A 23,175-nucleotide genomic window follows, 5' to 3' on the forward strand; every position below is an offset into this window, starting at 1 on the left:
GGGCCAAGGACACAAAAAAATGTTTCTACATGGCACAGAAAGAGCAGAAATGGGGCGTTCAGAGGTTAAAAAGACTGGAAGACGAAAAAGACCAGTTGGAAGCAAAATCACAGGAAAACTGTAAGTACTGTGGAAACTCTTTACTTCAGAAAAACTTCAGAGACGCAGTAAAGGACCATTGCCACATAACGGGCAGGTACCGCGGAGCCGCGCACAGCGAATGTAATAAGAAGGTGCGAATTAACCCCAAGACGGACCCAATACCAGTTGTATTCCACAACCTGAGGGGCTACGACGCACACCACTTGATGCAAGCGACGTCGCAGCTGCAGAAAGAGGTGAAATGCGCCGCCAACAACATGGAGAAATACAGCACATTCTCGGTCGGAGGCCTGCGTTTCATCGACAGCTTGAACTTTTTGCAAGGAAGCCTTGATTCACTTGTAAGAGCTACACCGAAGAAAATAACATCAACGATTTCAAAAGGCAGCGACCTGCTTTACAAAAAAGGGATCTACCCTTACGAGTACATGGACTCAGGGGAAAGATTTAGCGAGACAAGGCTTCCTGACAAAGAGAAGTTTTACAGCAAGCTGAACGACGATCACATAACAGACGAAGAGTACGCGCACGCGCTGGCTGTCTGGGAGTATTTGGAATGCAAAACGCTGGGAGATTACCACGATCTTTACTTGAAAACGGATGTCGCGCTGCTGGCGGATGTTTTTGAGAACTTCCGAAACCTATGCCAAGAGCAGTACGGGTTGGATCCGGCGCATTATTACACGTCGCCAGCCTCTCTTGGGACGCGCTCCTGAAAAAGACGGGGGTCGAGCTTGAGCTCTTCACAGACTACGAAATGCACCTCTTCGTGGAAAGGGGAATGCGGGGCGGAATCTCCATGGTGAGCAATAGGTACGCCAAGGCAAACAACCCGCTAGTACCAGGGTACGACCCCAGCAAGCCAAAAAAATACCTCGTGTATCTGGACGAAAACAACCTTTACGGATGGGCGATGTGCAAGCCCCTCCCGATAAGAGGTTCTAAAGGGAAAAGCGTCATACCCACAGAGGAGGAGATTCTTAGTATGCGAGAAAACGAGAAGAAGGGGTGCATTCTCGAGGTCGATCTCGAATATCCGCAAGAACTGCACGAGGAGCACAACAGCTATCCCCTGGCGCCGGAGAAAAAGTCCGTAAAAAAGGAGTGGATGTCGGACTACCAAAGGGGGTTGATGAAAGACCTGGACCTGAAACCCCGGACAGCAAGAAGCTGCTGCTAACGCTTCATGACAAAAAGAACTACGTCGTGCATTACAGAAACTTGCAGTTTTATCTGAAGCAAGGCATGAAACTGAAGCGTGTGCACAGGGTGCTGGAGTTCGAATAAGAACGCTGGATGGAGCCTTACATCCGGATGAACACAGAGTTCAGGAAGAAAGCGAAGAGCGACTTCGAAAAGAACTTTTACAAGCTCATGAACAACTCCGTTTTCGGCAAAACCATGGAAAACCTGCGTAACCGCGTCGACATAAAAATAGTGCGCAGCAACGAGACGGACAAAATAAGGAAATTGATCGCCAGCCCTTTGTACTCAAGGCATGTTCTATTTTCAAACGACATGGCGGGGATAGACATGCGAAAAAGCAAGCTGCTTCTCAACAAGCCGGTCTACACGGGGATGACGATCCTTGACAACAGCAAGATCCTAATGTACGACTTCTTTTACAACGAGCTTAAAAAGCAGTACGGTTCAAAGTGCGAGCTGCTATACACGGACACCGACAGCCTTCTTGTCGTGATCGAAACAGAAGACGTATACGAAGACATGAAAAACAACATGGACCTTTACGACACGAGCGTCTACCCGAAGGATCATCCACTTCACTCAAACACCAACAAAAAGGTCTTAGGCAAAATCAGAGACGAATGTGCAGGAACCCCTATCGCAGAGTATGTTGGTCTGAGACCGAAAATGTACTCAATCATGATGGCGGACGAAAAAAATATCAAAAAAGCGAAGGGCGTAAAAAAGAACGTTGTCAAGAAACAAATAACGCATGAAAATTACAAGGAAACGCTTTTCGGTGCGAAGCAGCAATGGCATGGAATGAATATTCTTCGAAGCGAGGGACACGAGATCTACGGCATGCATCTTAACAAAATTTCGCTTTCGCCATTTGATTCAAAACGATGGATAGGTGACGATGGTATCCATACAAAAGCTCACGGGTACACCAACATGGATATATTGTCAACATTAACAGATGATGAATTAAGAGGGTTGGAAACCGAAGTTTCAAAGTTTCTCTGGGGGTAACTGTGTGTTTTGAGGGACAACGAGCAGCTCTTCACGCACGAAGCCGCGCTTGGGGCCGTCGTGCAGATAGTAGAGAACGGGTTGATCAGGTTTGGAAAAAGATCTTTCAATGCTGTAAACTTTCAAAGACCAGATTGGGTCTGTGGCCCTTTTCATGCCCCCTTCAAGCTCGCCGGGCTAGTAGAGATAACGAACTTGGACAAGAGCGGGGAGTATTTTTTTCGTTTTTCCCAACCGGCCTCGAATAAGGTGTCGACGGCCTCGCATAAACAGATTTTTCTTTGATGGCGACGGCGGGTTTCTTGCCGATAAGGCTTGTGACCTCGTTGTTCAAAGCCGAAACAACTTCTGGAAGTCTTTTCACCCAGGCAATGGACCACTGGCACTCAGGGAGAAGCATTTCAACGGCGTACTGGTGCCCGAACAACCGCTCAGCCAGGGTGCGGTTGAAACGTTCGACAATGGCCTGGTCGCGGTGAATGTCAAGGCGCCCGCGCCGGATATATGTTTTGTGCTTGTCCATCTCTTTTGTGACAGCTCCCATGAATTCGCGCTCGGGGTCAACCTGCAGTATTTCTGGCCATTTGAGAGGCCCGCGCTTGTAAATCTTCTAAAAGGCCTGGGCGACCTCATCAGAATTCCTCGAAGTCAGGGGTTCGGCCTCTTTGTAGCGGCTGGCCACGTCGACAACGGTCAGCGCGTATTTGAAAACTTTGCGGCCGCGAGGGAGCTTGTCGTGTCGTCTTCTTCTGCTTTTTCTCTTCTTATTATTATTTCTGATAGTCTTCTTCTTACTTCTTCTTGTATTTCTCTTTGTCTTTTTCTTTCTTCTGCGCCCTTGTCAGCAAACATTTCGTTTGCAAGATGCGCCACCTTTTTGGCAGCAATTGCGGTAAATTGGAGCCAGAATAGCGAAATTCCGCCAATTCCGACTGAAGAGATGAGAAGACGCGCAATGGTTTGGTCCGACATCGTGGATATACATTACATTACACGCAAAAGTTCAATACATTTTTTTTGATCCTTTTGGCTGTGTCGCGCAAGCAGGTTCTGGCTCAACACGCGCGGGCACCGGCGTTTTTAGTTTGTCAAATGTGGCATTGGCCATACCCTTGAGCTCTTCACGTTTGTAATGAATCCCGACCAGTGAAACGACTATACTGGCAAGAGCGAGCCATTGGGCGGTGATGAGGCCGCTGCTCTTTGGGCTTTCGCCTTCTGTGGTGGGGGCTGGTTCAGAGGGCTCTGTGGCGGCTTTCGCCTTATTTTCCCCGAGAGCCCTATAAGCCTCGGCATCTTTCTTCTGTTGTTCCCGTGCCAGCCGCGTTCTTTCAGATGTCGCTTTGCCAGCAGCCACACGCTTTGGATTTTTCACACGCTGCGTGGTTGGATTTGTGGTTGTCGCTTGCTGTGTGATATCGCCGCCAGATGATGTCTGGGTCTCGACCTGAGGCGCCTTGACAGCAGGCGCGCTCTCGGATTGCTCGGTTGACATTCTGAAGCAAGCCGTATTCTAAGCAAATGAAAAAAGTTTAATTGTTAACAATTTGTCAGCAAGCCCCCAGCAGTTGTTAATGAATGCTGACCAGTTATTCTGAAGTTGCTGAGCCGGGTACTTCATCAACGCCCTCAAGCGGATAGCCATGTTCATCACGAGAAGGGTGGCTCTGCTCCGGCAACTGTGGACTGAAATCAACATGTTTAGTGGCGATGAACACCGCGTTGGCCGCGGCAAGAAACCGGCCGCACTTCAAAGCAAGGTTGCCGGCCAGATTGGAGAGCTCTTTGTTCAAGATGTAGTCGTTTCTGAGCTCTTTCTGATAAGCGTCCATGTCTTTGATTTTGACAGTCATTCCGACCACTTTGGTTGAAAGAAAAATAAAGCTGTCGATCAGGCTTTCCGTTGTCTTTGAGCCCACGTACATCTCGTAGCGTTTGGTGTATTTCTCGACCTCTTTGTCGCTCAGGCGCTTTACCTGCTCGTGGGTTAGCTGCACTCCGATGGCCTCTTTGGCTTTGCCTGTGGACACCAGCACGGCCAACTGCTCGCGAAGAGCAGGAATGTCAGGTCCGGAGGAGGTTGGAACAAGGCCACCTTCGGGACCACTCGACGGCTCGGGCACGGTTTGAAGAAGGTTCATAACTTCTGCTAACGCGACCTCTTCACCAGCCATTGCGCAAGGCTATACACAGCTTTCATTTTTTATTCAAATAACTTTACCCCGTAGGGGTGGCAAAGCGAGAACACAAGATAAGAGAACTTTCGCTCTTTTAGCTTTGAAACCAGACCTTTGTACTCATCCGGGGAGAGTTCACCGGCGTAATAATTGAAGATGGCTTTCGTTGTCCTGGCCGAGGGGGTTTTAAAAGAGGACGATCGCCGCCACGTTCTCCCGGAAGGAAGATGTTATGCCGGTCAACTTCTGGGTTAACGCCCAAACGCTGATGCCCATATGTCGGGCAGAAAAGGCGAGATTCACCAGCTCGCCTGTACGCCCTTTCACATCTTTGGAGCCTGCGCAGTCATCGAGGATTATGTGCGTGTTGGTGCCCGCGGAAAGCCATCTCACGAGCTTCAACCACTTTTCCACGGCGTGCTGCTCGCAGACTATCACATCCATTCTTGGATCGTTTTCGCCAAGCCGGTGGTAGGTCTTGTTGTGCGTGAACGTCGGACAGATGAGCACGATGTAGTCAAACTTGAAGCGGAAAGGGCCGTAGAGCTGGTCCACCACGAACCTCGATTTGCCAGAATTAGTCGGCCCCACGATGAGAGCGTTGAAGGATATATTGCTCGGGTCCATGTTCATATTCAATCCTGTACAGATTCGAGCTGTCTGTCCATAAGGTTGAACTGGGAGTCGGAGATGACGAATACGTGGCATTTCACATCGCCTGAGCCTTCGGCTTTCCGCTCAATTTCCAGCTGGACCCCGTCCGTAGTGTTCACAATCCGCGTGCCGCTGCCGTGCATGTCTTGGTCCGTCATGGAGCGCATATCAATCACAAGCCCGAACTTATCACCGGTGTAAAACTTCGTCATATCCATGTGCTCCGTTTTATTTTTTCTTTCACAAACAGGTTGCGGACCTCTTCCCACATGTCCTTGCCTTCGATGCGGTCGTTGTAAAGCTTGTTGGGCGCGCCGTTGACCATGACTTTGACTTTCGTCAGATCGGGGAAGATGAATTTTTCTGAATCTCTGGCGCCCGTGGTATACGGCTCTACAAACAGGAGGAGGATGGCTTTTAGCGACCTTCTCGGGACGTTGACTTTGATGTTCATCCTCGTTTTAGTGTCTTTTTTAAAGGCCACCTCTTTGTCATGCAGCACGTTGTCGCAACTGAACTCTTTGCCGCTGGTGTAAACGCTCCGCGCCTCGTCTGCCAGAGTCTTGCTGCGGATCATTTTGTACTCGAGCTGGATGTTTTTCAGCATGTATTTCGGCTGGGTTGTGTGGGAGCCTTTGACCACGTGTATAGCTTCGGCAAGTTTTACGTCGAACGTGAGGTCGTTGTAAAGGGCCTGGGGGTAGAAAACGCCATGGTCGGTTAAGATCTGATGGTCCAGCCTGATCCGGTACTTTTTTCCGTAAACCTCGTTCAGCTTGTTTTCAGCGTCGACGCCCGAGGTTTTCTTGTCTCCCGCGTCTGAGCGGATCTTGCATAGATCCTCGCTCTGAATTCCTTTGAGAACCCTGTTGTTACGCTCTTCCTGCGAAAGAAAAAGGTCTTCGAAAGTTTCGTATATGTCGTACCCAACCGTGTCTTGCAGGGTTGTTCCCGCAAACTTCACGACCAGCCTGTCAACGAGCGCCCGCGTGACGTTCTGGACGAGGAAGTTGTTGGCGTGCCCTCCAGAAAGGTCGATGTCAAAGACAAGCGTTAGCGCGCCCGGCACCAGAACCTCGTTCTCGTTCAGCTTGGGCACGGAAACATACAGCGTATTGCCGGCTTGGCTTCAGCGGGGGTAAAGGTGATTCGATTGACCACGTGCTCGGCCCTCATGGCGTGTACTGTCTTTTCGCTCTACGTTGCGCGAAGGTTCTCCGGAACAACTGACATTGTGTATAAAACATCGGCGATAATTGTCTAATTTAAAAAAAATAACAGGCTTGAAATATATCGCTATGGTGGAAGGCGGCGAATTCGGTTACGAAGACACGGACCTTGACAACCGGATTGACCACGACGATGATGGTGATGAAGAACAAGAGGTTGACACAACCCATCCTTTTCAGCCAGGCGCGGCATCCACTCCCTGCCAACCTGGCGACCCCTACCACGGGGGCGAACAAACGGAAATGCGCACAATGTTGCACAAGCAGTCCGGCCTGCTTGACACTTCTTATGAAGAAACCCCTTTGTTAGGCGCGGAAGGTGAACAGCAAAGATCATGGGACAGTTTAACGAGAGTTTTTCCGAATGCAAACGCAATAAATCTAGAAACTGAATACAACAAGGGCGAACCGTATGTCAAAATGAAGGGCTATGGCAAAAAACTTTATAAACTCTTCACCAAAGAAAAGAATACAGGCAAGCAACAGCTAAACCCAAAACTTTCAAAAGAGATCAAAGACTCTCTTGGCCCGATGGCACAAGAAGTTATTGATCGACAAAATGAGACCATAAGAACTGTCCGATAGACTCTGAAAAGCAATTAAAAGAGGCAGAAAAGCTCGCCGCGGAAAGGGAAAAAGCGTCACAAGAGGTGCAGGAGCTTAGGCAACGAATAGATAGAAACCAAGCAAAGATTGATGCAGTTCATGATGAGCAGGGGTCCAATTTTGAAAGTGAAGCAGAACTGCACAGGCTGAAGCAGCTGCAAAAGAATTTACAAACAGATTTAGAAAACGCAAAAAAAGAGGTAGCCGCGCTTGAAAAGCAAGCGAAAAACAAAGAAAAAGAACAAGAAAAGGTCGACAGACTCAGAGCAAGACTCGCGGCAGAAGAAAGCAAAAGAAATGCCGTCGAAGAAAGGCTAAACCAAACAAAACCGTTGGACGACCTGAAAAAGCAGGAAAGCGAGCTGCAGCACCAAAACGAGGAAGACCAGGCGATCATCCAAGATGAGAATGCCTCGCCCTCCGACAAAGAAGATGCGAGCGAGAGGGTGGCAGAAAGAAACGAGGAGCTCGCGCGTTTGCAAACTCAGATTGCGGAAAGGGAAAGGGGGCGGCCTCTCTTGGAAAGGGTCAAAGAGATCTTCAAAAAACATGGCGTGACATTGGCCGCTATTCTTATCGCCGCTGGGACTACAATCGGAGCTGTCATCGGGGTCCTCACCAGAGGTTTGAAAGCCACCGGCAAAGCTTTGGGGAACGGCCTCAAAGATATTGCCGCGAAACCTGGTTCTCTACTGCCTGGGCTGATTGGCTCGGTTGTGAGCTTTCTTTTCAAAGCCGCCGGCCAAGTCGTCGGGTTTCTGGCCGAGCACACCTGGCTGCTCATTCTTGCCGCGGTGGCCTTTTTGTTCGAACAATATTTTAAGAAGCAGAATTAACTTACCGCCAAGCCATGAATAGCAAAGCCGATAATCCTACTACACCGACAATGACAGCCGTTTTGTTAATTTCGTGTTGCGGTGTTTTATCTGGAGCCGTGGGCTCTGTTTTTTCCGCCGTTGGCTGTGCTTGTTGAGTTTCGGACGAAGCTGGTTTCCTTGATTCGGCTGTTGCGGTTTTGTGTATCGGGTTGGACGGGTGGCTGTTGGATGGGTTAATCTTTGACGGGCCGCCTGCCGTGAGTTTGAGCCCAGCTTTTTTTGTGTCTGGATTTACCTCGTTGTTCACTCCCAGTTTCATCCCAGAGACCGCCTGTTTCAGCTTGTTGTTGTAACCGATCGTGCTTGCGGTGTTGATTATCATTTGCGCAGGCATTAGCCAGGCCATGGGGGCTACAGCGAGATTGAGCCTCACCTTCGCTCGATCCACCGCGAGCTGGTACCTTTGGACGCTCGCGGCCAGGGCGGGCTGTGTGATCGCGCTTTCCATCAGCACCAGGAACTCGCTTTGGGCTTCTCTCGCCCGGCCACCTGAGCCGAGAATGCTGCTGCGGACGTTGACTTGCGCGCCCAGGATGCAGTAAACGAAAGCCTCGATTGAATGGTTGATTCGCGCCAAGCCTGCCTGCGTCAAACCTGATGCTGTGTTTGGCGCGAACCAGTCCGATTGGGTATCAGAAGCAGCACCCGGCTCGATGTAATAAATCAAGTCCCCATTTATAGCTTTCCCGCCTTCATCGCTGAATTTGTTCCATTCCGGGTATTTATAGTCAGTTTTAGTCGCGCCCGCGCCTGACGCGTACACGTAAATGCTTCCCAGACCGTGGTTTTCCCCGTGCGTGAAGCGAAAATCGCTCGAGGAGTCAATGCCGAACTCGTTGCATAGCCTTTTGTACGAAGCGATGTCGTAATGATTATTGTATTGGTTGAAAGGCGGGTCTCCGGGCAAAGCGCTCATGCTCTGAATACCTCCAAGCAGGTACAAAATTCGCCTGACCGTGAAATACGCGTGGAATTTGTAGAAAGCTCTTATCTGCGGGGGGAGATTTACCCCGTTGTCAAAGATTTCGCGAGAAACTCCACACCCCTGCGTCGTGCAGAAAACCGCGAAGTTGAGCTGTTGCGGCCAATATTTCATGTCGGGCCCTCCTAACCAGTGTTTTGATTCGGTTTCAGAAGTGTGCCTGAGTTTGGTGTCTTGAAATATTTCTCTGAATTTTGTTGTGAAATATTGGTCAGACGTGGCGTAGATTTGGATTGCGTCGTTGAATACTTTCTTCAAGCTTGGGGCTTTGCCGTCGAAAGGTACCGCAGGGATGGGCAAGGAAACTTTTGAGCCAAGCGGCGCCAGCTGGTAAGGAAAACCCCCGCTGTCTCCCAAACCAAGCGCTTCTTTCATTTCAGCACTCCGGTATTTTCTGTCTGAGCCGAAGACGCTTTGAAACGAACCTTCGCTTTCTTTGAAAAACACCTCTGCGGTTACATTTTTTTCTCGTCGATCATTGCTTGTGAAATGAACCTGCTTTTGTCCGCTTTTGGAAAGCGGTTTAAAAAGTTTGTCCACGCCTTTTTCTTCGCAGCATCTTCTTTTTTCAAAAACTTGGGATCATCAAACCCGGGATCTTGAACGATATCGTCCCACTAATTCGGCATTGTATTTGAATATAATTATTGTTTGTTAAATATAAAAATGGTTGTTCTCACTATTGTCACGCAACAGAACGGAGGTACAATATCTTTTGAAAAACCGATACCGAAAGTACATTTCATGAAACTAATTTCTTGCAGTTTGTACAACAGCTGGGACAATTTGAAAAGAGAAGGTTCGGCAACCTTGGGGGATAAAAGCAAAGATATAGCTTTGTCAGTTGGTAAATTACTCCCAGGTCATTACAGTTTAGAAAGAATTGCAATGGAAATAGACAATCTGTTCGCCAAATATAACTATAAGTTGGAAACAGCGATAAACCAACCTCTTGGCCAGCTTGTAATCAAAAATTCTGGGTTAAGACCGATAGAACTTGATCGTGATTTAGCCGGTTTGCTTGGTATTGGGCGAAAGCTGCAGGTTATAACCTTCGCAAAAAGGCTTAGATCTCCAACGACATATTTTATTCATTGTAATTTAATCGACAGAGAAAGGAATCTGTTCAATAGCAAAAGGTCAGATGTATTAGCCCTGTTTGATGTGAGAGGGAGGCCTTATGAAAAGGTGAGCTACCAGGCTTCTCCGCAACAGTTTTTGCGAGACTGTTCTACAGACGAGTTCATAAATAGCATCACCATTAGCGTCAAAGATGAAAATGGCGAACTCTTTGATTTCAAGGGCTTCCCGCTTCTTTTTGAATTAAAGTTAAATTAAATTTCTATATATACTCAATGTCTTCGGCAAATCTGTTGCCACCAAGCGCGCCGCCTGCCGAGAATGAAAGAAGACTCTATCCAAGCATTCCCGAAATGACAAATGCCGAGAATTTCCGGCTAACCGAGATAAGTAAAATCGAAAAAGAAATATCTGCTGAGGTTGAGCATTACAGGCTTGTGTTGAAAAAATATAAAAAAGCCCGGAAAGCGCTTTACTATTCCGTGGTTGGCCTTGGCGCTGTCACGGCAGCTCTGTCTTCTGGGGCTGTTGCAACATCACTTACCGGTATTGGAATTGTTGTCGGCGCGCCTGTTGCCGGTATAGCCGCTTTATCTGGCGCAGTTTCCACTGGCCTGTCCGTTGCCAACAAGAAGCTTGAACGCAAGGTTAATAAACACTCGAGAATCCATTCTCTGGTTATCGGGAAACATGACCCGATAAACCTTGCCGTCTCACAGGCTCTTAATGATAATCGCGTTTCTGACAGGAAGTTTCAACTGATCACACGTGAAATGCACAAATATCGCGAGCTTAAAGAGGCTTTACGCTCGAACTTCGCGCGAATACAAACAAACCCAAGCCAGCCAGATATCGAAAAAATAAGAAACCAGGTTCGGGACCAGGTTCGGGAAGAATATAGAAAAAAACTTGCGGATTAAACAGCAGATTTGAACTAAATTTTGAGCAAAAAAACACGAAACTTTCTCTTAGTCTTATTAAAAACAGATGATTGTGTTACACCGCGTTACCTTCACGCGTGACGTTGCGTTACTGGGTTACGTTACTATCACGCGTGACGTTGCGTGACAGGTCACACCAGAAAACAAAAATCCTGTCGGGGGGTGCTCGTTGGCTGTTCTTTTGCCTAGCCCCGGGCTAGGACTTTTTCGCGCCGCTGACAAGGCGGCTGTCCCGTTTTACCTCCGGACGAGGTTTGAGGTCCCGAGGGCCCTCTGAGCACCCCCCCCCCCAGTCACCACTGGGCCGGGGCGGGTTCACCCGGGGTTGTCACCGTGGACGGTTTCACCCCATACCCCTGACAAGTGCCTGTACGTGCCGTATTAGGAATCAGAGGTGGCCACCCTCACATCCAAAAGCACCATCATTTGCTCGCTGATAAACAGTAAAATTACTCAGGCTATATACATTGATCCAGTCGCCTCTCCTATCACTTGTGGTGTTGCTTCTCTGTCCTTTGCCTAAATTTCGCAGGTTTTCACACATACGCATGCGCTTTTGGGTGGCGAGATGATATCATGCTTGAGCTATATTTAGAGATTGGATGAATAAATTATATCACAACAGCAGTTCTGAAGGCCAAAATGATTGTGCTGTTCCACGCTATTTGCTTTATTTTCACGGAACTTTCTACACCCGTTTGGCAGAAAGAGATCAGACAGATAACATATCAAGTCGTTGAAGCCATTCGAGAAGCAGAGAAGACTTAAATAGGCTCGATCGAGGCCCTTGTTCAAGGAATAACACATGTTACGAGCGATCGAACGCTGCGATCAAATCTTGCTATTTTCTCGTTTCCTCCTGCTCGCTTCACTTCGGCAGATTCTGTGTTGAAAAAATAACTTACAGCGCGTTGACTGAGCGTATTTTTTTGGTAAATTCTGTTCTGGTTCGCTATTTTTTTCTGCCCAAACAAAAAAGTCAAGGGCCTGGGGGAATATTTGGTTCCAGTCTTTCTGATAAAAAATGTCACGCAACTCGCAGATTTCAAAACAAAACTTTGCTTCGAACGAAGGTAAGTCGCCGCCTTTTTCGCTAACGCTCCCTGCCAAAAAGGAACCACTCGTGCCAGTCATAACCGTCCCAGGAGCATACTTTCAAAAAATTCTTGTGCTTTGGGCTGGCTTTTATTAACTCCATTGGCCGGCTTAGCGATACTTTATGAAGATTTCCCTCCCTTTCGAAACAGGGGAAACAACAACCCTCAAAATAGCAGTTCGCATATTCAAAGCAAATAACCATCGGCACAATCTGCTGCCTGTATTGACAGAAAGGCAGTTTTAAAATATTCTCGTGTACCTTGTCCCACGCCATTTCCTTTTTTTCCTTAATTTTCATCGCGATGTACTCCTTGAGAATCATCTCACGAAGCTCTGGAGGGAGGTTTTGGATTGCCTCGGAAAGTTGACAGTTGCTTGTTTGCAGAACATCGGACGAATATCTTGCGGCAGCCATGTCGGCGTATAAACTGTGCATACACTTGTTCAATACGAAAAAAATTCTGACACATTTTTTGTATATACTAGTGAAGGTGGCACATCCGCGCATATTGATTACACACGTTGCAGCTTCGCTGGACCCGCTATTTCGCCCAATTTTACTGCTGTGCATTTGCGTAACACACACACACATGTATAGTGAGGGTTCTGGACACAAGCGAACGAAACACAGTGCAAGCGTAACGCTACTCCGAATCTTTAGATGAGGAGTAGCGTTACGCTTGCACTGTGTTGCGTGAGTGCGGTGCCAGAGCCCTCACTATACATGTGTGTATAATAATAATAATAATTCAGTCACGATTTTGTAAACGAGGACAATTCTCGATAACAATCAAGAATGAAGATCAGAAAAAAATCGAGGAAAATTCCAAAAATGTGCCCATGGTCGAGAATCGATTTTGCTCATATTTTGCCAGTTTGAAGGCCTATGTAAGTAACTGAAGGATATCAAGCTAGTTCTTTGAAATATTCAATATAACGGCAGAAATTCACGAAAAACGGTCATCTTACCGAAAGCTCAGAGTTCATTTACACTATTCAGCTTCTTGCTACTCAGACGTTCGCATGTATACATTGATTCTTCCTCAATCAGGATAATGTGATTTCTAGTGTTTTCTGAGCGAATTAGGCCCTGATTGAGTAGACACGTTTTTCTAATTAAATAAAACTAAAAAAATATGGAAGTTTATAGAGGACAAAGGCTGACCGCTACTGCTTTGACTCGTCTAATATTCAAGTCACTGAATTTTAGGTTTACAATTTCATTTTCGCGGGATCTACTAGGAATTTTGCATGAACGCGGATCAAAATTCGAGAAAATCGCGATTCAGTCCCTTCGAAATTTGTAATATAACACAACACGCCAAAATATATCAAAATGTTGTCTTTGCTTGAGACAGCACAATAAAAACAGATCAACGTCTTTACCGTTTGAAACGCTTTTAAAATAGTATGTAACTTGAACATCTCCTGGCAAAGTAACAGCGACCGTGATCACGATATCTTTGATTTTTAGCGACAAGTACTCTTAAAACTTTCTCTACATAACTCAAACGTTACTACGAGGTTAAATGATGCTAGGTTGAACGCAAAGCTTTTTCGTGGACAAATTCAAAATGGCATATTGTGAGCATTTCCTCGAGTATTTCTGGCCTCTTGGAATCAAAATACTAGTTTCAGTAAAGTTTAAATTTGGAAATAAACAATGCATTGGAATACTAAACCGGCGGTGAGGTGTAGGTCAAGTTCTTAAGAGCAATAAAGCGATGTTTAAAAGTGTAGAGTTTCCATTAATAAAGTTGAATGATTGATAGACTGTCTGCATTCCTAACTGGCCGCCCACCCACTTGCTTGTTTGCTTGCGTAAATGCCGGCCTGACTGACTGCCTGCCCGCCTGACGGACTGCCTGCCTACCTGCCTGGCGGACTGTCTGCCTACCTGCCGGCCTGCCGGCCTGCCTGACGGACGGACTGACGGACTGACGGAATGACGGACTGACGGACTGACGGACTGACGGACTGACGGACTGACGGACTGACGGACTGACGCACTGAAGGACTGACGGACAGACGGACTGATGGACTGGCGGACTGACTAACCACGGTCGGACTAACTGACTTACTAATTGATCTATCCATCCATCCATCCATCCATTGATTGATTGCTTGATTGATTGACTTTTTGAATAATTTATTGATTGACTGTTTAATCGATTGACTCATTGTTTGTTTGATTGATTGATTGATTGATTGATTGATTGATCGATTGATCGATTGATCGATTGATTGACTGATTGCCTTACTGACTGACTGATTGATTGATTGATTGATTGATTGGCTGGTTGGTTGGTTGATGGTTGGTTGATTGATTGATTGATTGATTGATAGAGGGAAACGAAAAAATACCCACAGCTATTAACAGCTTGTTAACATCCGTTTCTTTTTATCTCTGCTCAGATCTGCGCATTGTGGAACAATAATTTCTACTGGCTTTGGCAGGTGAGTCCTATACTCCTTAGCTAATTTTTTGATGTGCTGTGGAAATGATCTGGAAAAGTGATTGTATAAAGTTCCAATGCATTTGGGCAGTTTGGTGAATCCCGCTTCACCAAGACACTTCTCAAGGTAAAATCATGATGGAGCTTGTACATGCCATGCTATGCTATGCTATGCTATGCTATGTTATGTTATGTTATGTTATGCCATGCCATGCCATGCCATGCCACGCCACGCCATGCCATGCCATGCCACGCCACGCCATGCCATGCCATGCCACGCCACGCCATGCCACGCCATGCTATGCTATGTTATGCTGTGCTGTGCTATGCTATGCTATACTACTCTATCCTACGTTATACGCTAAGTTTTGTTATGGAATGCTATATGATGCTATTCTATGGTATGCCATGTTGTGCTGTGCTAATCTAGGGTATGATAAAATTTGCCACTTTACACCATTCCATTTGCTGCTTAAGAACTTACCGCACAAGAATGGTGGCGACAGCAGTCAGTAATATGAGAATTATTAATCCTATGACGATTTTGGCTGGTAGAGAGATTTTTTCACTCCTTCGAGGTTTCGTCGTTGGTTTTATTCCCTCTGCGGTAAAATATCAAAACATCAGTAACCTCCAAGGAAACTACAGGAAAATCAGAAACATTAGATTCTTAGACAGTCACAACAAATGAGGACTGGAGAAGTTCACGCTCCCTGTGATCATGACAATATTTCGTTTCTCATTAATTAGATCGTGTCTGGACAATATTTCCAATCTCTGAATGATAGTTTGTTTACATAAAAATCCTCAACCTAGGGAAAGGGTGTGTTTATGGGCGGGGACGGGGGCGGGGTCAGGAGGGCGGCTTCGGTTTTGCATAATTCGCTCATGAAACTAAATAGATCGGGAGAAAAAGAAATACTGCATAACTCAACGGATTAGTCTCCATCCTCCGCCTTAAACAGATTTGTGTTTGACAAACAGAAATGAAATGAAATACAATGCTGAAAGCACATTGTAACGGCAAAAAAGTATGAGATTGTGACGTGTCGCCTAACAATGACACACTGAGTTCAACCAGAACTCCCTTCTTTAACATTAATAATCAAAGCGGCGGAGTGGCATCGCAGAACCTTAGACCTTATTCAGACGACGATCGAATAGTATCCCATGATGCAATTTTCTATGTACGTGACGCAACATCGAAGTTATCATGGATTTCAGCGTGAAATAACGTGGTTTTCTCCGCGGTCCATTTCTTATATTTATTGAAGAAAAAGGTTAGAAAAGTGCATTATTTAAATCTTTGACACGATTATAATGTTTTGTAAGTGTTTAAGAGCGCGGCCTTATTATAGTATTCTTGTCTTTGATTTTGTTATGTGATTATTTGCATCACAAAGTGTTCGTTGACCCGTAACAAGGTCATGAATATTCGCTTTTCTTTGCACAGTATGTTGATGTCTTCAATTTTTGGGCATCACGCCACAAAATATAGACATAATAATGATTTTTGGCAAAGAAGTACCGAGAAGTACCCGCATTTTTACGACCTTTTAAGCGATCGAAGTGGACTGAAATTTCGTAACATACCAGTGTTGCGTGTGTGAATGTCTGCTTCAAGTCTCAGTTCGTTTGGCGCTTTATTCCCGAGCTTGGTCATCTTTTAGAGTCAAAATGATTATTTTCGAAGGTGTTTTGGTTACTATTCTTTCCGAAACTGCGAAATGCTCAGTAGTGATAACTAGCCTTAGTAATGATTGTTTAACTTCGTAAATTTCAATAGTTCAATGGAGCCGTAATCAAAAGATGTCATGCAGCAAACGGCACAACACGAAACAAGCCTGCTAAGAAACGGACAAGAGATATCAAAAGAAAAATCAGAAAACCCCTTTACATCTCTTCGGAGAATGTACCTGTTGTAACTTATTCGTATCAGCACGGGGCTTTTACCCCAGCGAATTATTCGTCCGTAGGCGAATTCACAACAATCACAGGGACGAGAGCTCTTCTTCGTTCGTCCATGCTTTCCACATAGCTTATAAGTATTTCTCGACAGACCAACGAAACACAAGTAAAACCCTTCACTGTAACGGCAAAATTCTCCTTTGAAAAGCAGTGAATATAAACTAACTCGGTACTCTTAAAAGCAGAAGCCATGGAATCCAGACAAGTGTGAAAGCACGCCATAGTTTCATCGCGAGAGCGTGGAATAAATGATGACGTCACGTACGCAGTGATAATATAAGCCTAAACCAGATGCATCATGGGATACTATTCGATCGTCGTCTGGACCTTATTAAATTCCGCACATGGAAAGTTATTTTTATGGAAACCATGCTAGGAAGACTTGCGTTACAGCGTATCTAAATTTGCGGAATGAATCATAAAGGTACGAAAAATTGGGCGATTTCTCAGAAAAGAAAAAATAGTTATGGTTTACATCGACCTCGCAGTGTTAGAACAGTGTCGATGTGCGAAAAGCATCATTGCGTGTTTGTGGATTCGACGAGATGAATGAGAAAGGAGCGATAATATATTTAAACAAAACTATAATCCCGCGGTGATACATCAGCGGTTTGGAGAATCAAAGATTCAAGTTGTGTTGCTTCCACTGAAGCCACATGGCAAACCAGACAAAGTAGTAATTTCAAGGTGTTAGGCAAGAGAGTGCGAGAAAATGGCAAGCTCCTAACAGATGAGCCCAGAAACAGGTTCAGAAACTTTCCTAAAAGCACAAATAGCAGTGTCTGAGATTCTCGGCCGACAACGCTTTAACACAGCAGTTAGGATCTCATGCAATTGTGACTTGTACCAAGCGCGAGCTAAAGAGAGCCATCTTCAAAACAGACGAAGATCGATCTAGTGGCTAGAACAGTTAAAAGACTTCAAAGAAGACCAGTTTCTTTTAGGACAGTCAAAAAATTATTTGTGTCACTTTGTTTGTTTTAAGTTTTTTGTTGTAAAACGTCGATACAGAACAGTTTTGTCCTGCGAACTAAATATGACGAAAAGCACTGACCACTAAGTCAGACACTACAATTAAAACAATGGCTTAAGAGGTATTTAAAAGGATTTTGCCATCTTTTTAGCTCTTGATATAATCATACTGAAAAATCCAGAGTGGAGTTCAAATTAAGGAGAAACCGAACAAGCGAAAACAAACAGTGAGCTAACGTTAACCTACTGAAACCAGGCTGATTTTAGTTTTCTGCGACCGGAGAGTAAAGCAGAATCCCCCTTTCCTATTACCAATGACGAGGAAGTTAAGTTTACTCTTCGATCATTTCCATAGCCCCAAACAGTTACTGACTGTTGCAAATGTGGCGAGAACCAATCAACGAAAACGCAAACCATTGCGTAAAAGTTAAAACTTGCCATTAAAATAAGTTTAAACGTAGCAGTAAGATTATGGTGTTTCAAATATCTCGTAGATTTTGTACATTTACTGTAACATTGCAGTTACAGATATTTGAAATTGTGACAAAAGATTCTATGTCTTGCTTACAAATAGTACCTGTACATTTGATTGGGTTTCCACTCCATTGTCCAGACTGTAAGCACGTTCTAGTCGAATTTCCTTCTTTCCCTTCTTTCCTGATCATGACAAATCCATCTTGACAGATAAACACGCACTTTGATCCATACGTGTTGCTGCAAGAACGGTTTTTAAGAATGGCTCCTGGCGGAACCTCCAAGCGCGGACAGGTATCAGGTTTAGTAATAACAACAGCTAATGATAATAAAAGTAAATAATTAGCATTTAGATTATGAGCTAGTGATTTCTGTCATGAAGTGGAAGTACTGTTGAAGAGAAAATATTTTATACTGTAAAAAATCACATATTACGCGCAGAGAAGAAAACAATATTTTCCCCACTATATTGTTCATTACTAAGTTTTCCGATTCAATAATTTTTTTTTTCGGGCGTTCATATCCATAACTGTATCTACTTTGAGTGAAACTGAATTTACACGTCCACAAACAATCTGTTATGCCAACTATTGACTTACAAAGTCTCTGAAAACGAGAAATTTTAACTTCTGGTTTTAAAAAAGCTGGCTTTTCTCGACAGTCTCGAGACTTCTCTGCCCACTAGCCCTTTAGCCCTCTAAAAACTACTTGTTGGTAATAAATTTTAACTGAAATCCGTATGAGAGGATTAACTCAATTCATCTTCACCTAAAAGTGTAAGAGGAAGCTACTTCCCTACACTTCCCATTCTTTTTAAACAATAGAGTGTTTCTATCAAGGACCTATCGACTGATAGTTGCCCAGCGGAAATTTGATGTTCTTAAAACAAATATTTGCCCGAGAAGCGAAGCTTCGAGGGAAAATATGCTAGTTCTGGGAACAGCAAATTTCCAAGGAGCAACTATCAGACTGATAGTTCAAATAAAAAAAAAAACGAAACAAAAAACAAAACAAACGAACAAATAATTGCCCGTGACGCGAAGCTTTAAAGGAAAATATGCCAGTTTTAAGAACATCCAATTTTCAACTACCAGACCGACAGTTCCAAGACATAAACACTATTTTTATTATTATTATTATTATTATTGTTCACCACTAAATTTTATCCCGCGCGCCAGTTCAAAAATCAAATTGAATTATTTTCAACTTTCTTAGAAGAAAGACGTGAAAGCCAAATGAAAAATTTAAAAGGCGACGGGAGTTGTCATTCTTATTACAACAAATTGCGTCTCATTTTTTTTTCCTATAAGCCGTAATGTTTACAGAAAAAAGTTCACGACGAGTACTATTCATTCGGGTATTTTTCTCGAACGGTCACTATTTAAACAATACAGTGTTTGTGTCGAGGAACTATCGGCTGATTGTTGCCCCGGTGGAAATTTGATGTTCTTAAAAGAAATATTTACCCGAAAAGCGAAGCTTCGAGGGAAAATATGCTAGTTTTAAGAACGTCAAATTTCCAAGGGGGCAACTATCAAACCAATAGTTCCGAGACATAAACACTGTATTGTTTTTATTTTTCACCACTAAATTTTCTTCCGCGCGCCAGTTCAGATACCATATTGAATTATTTTCAACATTTTTAGATGAAAGCCGTGAAAGCCACATGTAAAATTTGAAAAAGAAAACAGACAAAACCCACTTAATACAATTTCAATTGTTTATTTTCTATTAGCCGGTTTGTTGACAGAAAAAATTTAACGGACGAGTACTATCCATCCGGGTATTTTCTTCAGGCAGGCACTATGGGCGGATAAGTGGTAAATAATAACGCCTGATAGTGCCCGCGCGAGATCGTACCACGTGATCTGATTTGGCCATAAAGACAAAAGAAAATTTAGTGGTGAACTATAGTGGCTGATACGGCAGGAAAACAAATTGGCCCATCTGAATAAGTGTACACGCGAAATTCTTCTATAATGACACGTAAATTGCAGCGCGCAATTTATTTTCTTTTGCATCATGTTTGCCATCTAATGATTGGCAATGAGGAACTTTAACGAGAGTTCACTGATCACTGATCACTTATTATGGTAATGCAAAACCGTAGGAGCCTGTGAATTAATTGAATTAATGATGTCCTGATTGTTATGACATTTTGGGCAAACGAATGGCTCACCAGGAAAGCACGCGGTGGTGATGAAGTCATGCGATGAAGTTATGCGATGAAGTCTGTGGCCCTCTACTCATTTCTTAACGTACCTGCATAAACTCTCATAAATTGCATCTGAATCAGTATTAGCACTACAGACAGCGTGCAAATCCACAAAGAGCCTCTCATGGTAATCGCAATTGGCACCTGATCAAACATTAATATGAAACAACGGCATTAATATAAGTAATATAACGAGAAACATTTCACAGCCTTTTCAGTGAAACAGAATCGATACAGAGCTTACTATACCGAGCCACACGACAATGCAAAATAGTATACCTTGCAGGTAGTACGTCGATCTTAGAGGATTTTTGCTACATTTCCACCAATTAATATGAGTCCTTTAATGATACGAAATTCGCATAAATTCCAAATCGTAAACGAAAGCGTTGAACTGCCTTCCAGCAGGAAAATTTAATATGGCAGACGGTCTTCTTGAAACAACAATGTACTTACCCGAAAGGGAACTGGCAGACTTCAAGTATATGACAAGATTGTTTGATTTGCAGCAAATTGAGACCCAGCTTCAATCATATGTGAAAGACAAAGTTTGTTTGGCTTATTTCCACCCAACAATCAATTTTACACTTTCGGTTTCGAATGAAGCTTGTGATTTCCATATCAGTTACATAGGGACTTTCCCTTATTACGATGTATCAGTTTAAACTTTGATAATAGGTACCTTAAGCAACAGACGTCGCCGGCCTGACGACGGCAACCGCGCATGTACAACACGTTGTGACCTGACGTTGCCCTGAGGTCGAGAACGTGAGAACGTGGAGTTTCACGTCGCGGCGAAAACGTGAGTACTTAATCTTTTGTTTTGATCCCTTTTAGCTTACTTTTGTGCTATTTTGGTGCCGAACCAAGGTAAAGCTGCATAATGATTGCCTTTATGCTTAAAACAATGTTCTGGAAGTATTCCTGGACTCATTTTTTCTTAACTGAAAAATTGTTTTTGGCATGTCAAACTAGCCTTCAGCGAAGAGGTTGCTTTCATCCAACGTAATGCCGCTCAGTATAATTAGTTTTTTCAGATTTTCTCAACGTATAATCGGTAGATTGTTATAGCTTGAAATAACATTGGTTTTATTTTGGCAATCCCCTCGTCTTGGTGTTTCGTTTAACGGAGAGGCTTCTTTAATCGACACGATGAATTTTGTATTCGAACAGTGTGTACAGGTAAATTTTTAATGTTTACAAGAGCTGGAAAACTTCGCGCTACCAAATTGTCTCGCCTGAATTTTATTTCTTGTAAATACAAGATTATTGCATCCTTCGCAGAATGCTGTTTACGATTCTTTATCAAAAGAGCTGGCGAAACTCCTGTATTTGAGCGGCCGATCAGTGTGTCGAATGAAAAACGCAGTGAGCTGAGATTTTGTTCAAACATAACGAGCCAGACGTTCTTAGCAACCAAAAAACGGACCTGGGATCCCGTGGAGATGTAGAACTTTTAGTCCTACATCTCCACGGGATATCCAGTGGCTTACAACATTCCAGTGTAATCATATCCCTGTCGGTGATCGTTTATGTTCCACAAAACGTGTCAAGTTTTGCACGAATGTGTCATAATCCTAAAGTGTGAAATGTCAGAAAGATACAAAACATTTTAATAGTCGGCGATTCCGGAAATCGCGCGACTGACGAAGAATTTGGATTAACAGAATAAATAACGTTGAAACAATGTGTTTTCTAGCTTGAGGCGCAAACGCCAGTTTAAAACTTAGACTTTTTGATACATTTCTTACTCTTGTAAAGCTACGGAGCACGTATAGGTGAAACGTTTTCGCTAATCTCAGTTATCACTGTTATTCAGTAAGCGAAGTGACTATGCCCAGCAGCCCAGAAATGCCCGAGAGTCAGAAATGTTCTCAGATTTTCCGCGGAAAGCCTGATTGAAACCTGTTTAGGGTATTCTCCGTATACATGTTTGTTGCTTAGCGATTCCAAAAATAATCTGAATTTTCTAGTATTCGAATTCGAAGATCATGTGCACCGACACTTTGAAAATCAGTTAATCTCAAAAATTATGCCAAAGCTCTCAAGAGCGATAGAAATCTCGAGTACATGATGTAATTCTTTACGAGAAATGCCGAGCGATTCTGGAAACAGCACGACGGAAAATTAACTATCACGATTTTGTTACATATCCCGAAGCACTCAGCAACTGTATTACATGGACTTCAGCCTGGATGAACCAGAAACGGATATGTAACATGTTCCTATAATGTCACACACGACGGAAAAATCACTATCACGATTTTGTTACATATCCCGAAGTACTCAGCAACTGTATTGCATGGACTTCAGCCTGGATGAACCAGAAAGGATATGAAACATGTTCGTATAATGTCACGCACGACGGAAAAATCACTATGACGATTTTGTTACATATCCCGAGGCGCTCAGCAACGGCATTGCATGGACTTCAGCCTGGATGAACCAGAAAGGATATGTAACATGTTCCTATAATTTCACGCACAACAGAAAAATAACTATGGCGATTTTGTTACATACCCCGAAGCACTCAGCAACTGTATTGCATGGACTTCAGCCTGGATGAACCAGAAAGGATATGTAACATGTTCCTATAATTTCACGCACGACGGAAAAATAACTATGACGATTTTGTTACATATCCCGAAGCGCTCAGCAACGGTATTGCATGGACTTCAGCCCGGGTGAGCCAGAAAAGGATATGTAACATTTTCCTATAATGTCACGCACGACGGAAAAATAACTATGACGATTTTGTTACATATCCCGAAGCGCTCAGCAACTGTATTGCATGGACTTCAGCCTGGGTGAACCAGACAAGGATATGTCACATGTTCGTATGATATGAACGAGCGAGGGAAAAATGACGATTTTGTTGTTGTTTTTGTTTCCTATAGTGTCACGCATCACTGAAAAATTATGTGGTTTTTGTAAAATATCCTGTAGCACTCGGTAACGTAGAAATACTGCGAGAACGTTTGCGTGGGAAAACCAGAGCGGATTTATAATATGTGGCTACATGGTGATTTTACTATATATCTGGATTTGTCTTTCAGAAAACTGGTGTACCATGGACTTCAGTCTAGGGTCTAACCCACGAATGAAAATAGTGATTTAACATTTTAG

At 44.1% G+C, this 23,175-nt stretch overlaps 3 protein-coding genes and 2 pseudogenes across 5 annotated transcripts in view; 1 reads left to right on the forward strand and 4 right to left on the reverse strand.

Annotated features, from left to right (window-relative positions):
* Positions 1–21,347, reverse strand: part of LOC149096444 (uncharacterized) — a 30,058-nt gene extending 8,711 nt beyond the window's left edge. For both annotated transcript variants that reach the window (XM_089280692.1, XM_089280691.1), the window contains exons 1-4: positions 20,506–21,347; positions 20,097–20,193; positions 17,938–18,153; positions 14,905–15,022 (exon numbers count right to left, since the gene is read on the reverse strand). In XM_089280692.1, coding sequence (XP_089136818.1) covers positions 14,905–15,022; positions 17,938–18,153; positions 20,097–20,175 — 413 coding nt within the window. In that variant the 5' untranslated portion in view covers positions 20,176–20,193; positions 20,506–21,347. The remainder of the gene's footprint in view (positions 1–14,904; positions 15,023–17,937; positions 18,154–20,096; positions 20,194–20,505) is intronic.
* The window catches only part of LOC149096434 (adenosine receptor A3-like), a 319,741-nt pseudogene that overhangs the window by 95,417 nt on the left and 201,149 nt on the right, over positions 1–23,175 (forward strand). The window lies entirely within an intron of this gene.
* On the reverse strand, positions 3,064–3,832 carry LOC149096445 (uncharacterized). The gene has a single exon (XM_089280737.1). The coding sequence runs from the start codon at positions 3,812–3,814 to the stop codon at positions 3,323–3,325; it is 492 nt and encodes a 163-aa protein (XP_089136863.1). The 5' UTR covers positions 3,815–3,832; the 3' UTR covers positions 3,064–3,322.
* LOC149096446 (uncharacterized) lies at positions 5,359–6,383 on the reverse strand (annotated as a pseudogene).
* LOC149096447 (uncharacterized) lies at positions 7,521–9,671 on the reverse strand. Its single transcript, XM_089280690.1, has one exon. It carries the CDS (start codon positions 9,218–9,220, stop codon positions 7,823–7,825), a length of 1,398 nt encoding a protein of 465 aa, XP_089136816.1. The 5' UTR covers positions 9,221–9,671; the 3' UTR covers positions 7,521–7,822.

Source organism: Orbicella faveolata, unplaced genomic scaffold, assembly GCF_042242905.1.
Source record: "Orbicella faveolata isolate gen_17 unplaced genomic scaffold, um_ofav_v1 contig_48, whole genome shotgun sequence".
NCBI lineage: Eukaryota > Metazoa > Cnidaria > Anthozoa > Scleractinia > Merulinidae > Orbicella > Orbicella faveolata.

Coding starts and splice junctions, on each gene's coding strand:
- LOC149096445 (XM_089280737.1), bottom strand. CDS start 3,814: ATGTCAACCGAGCAATCCGAGAGCGCGCCTGCTGTCAAGGCGCCTCAG.
- LOC149096447 (XM_089280690.1), bottom strand. CDS start 9,220: ATGAAAGAAGCGCTTGGTTTGGGAGACAGCGGGGGTTTTCCTTACCAG.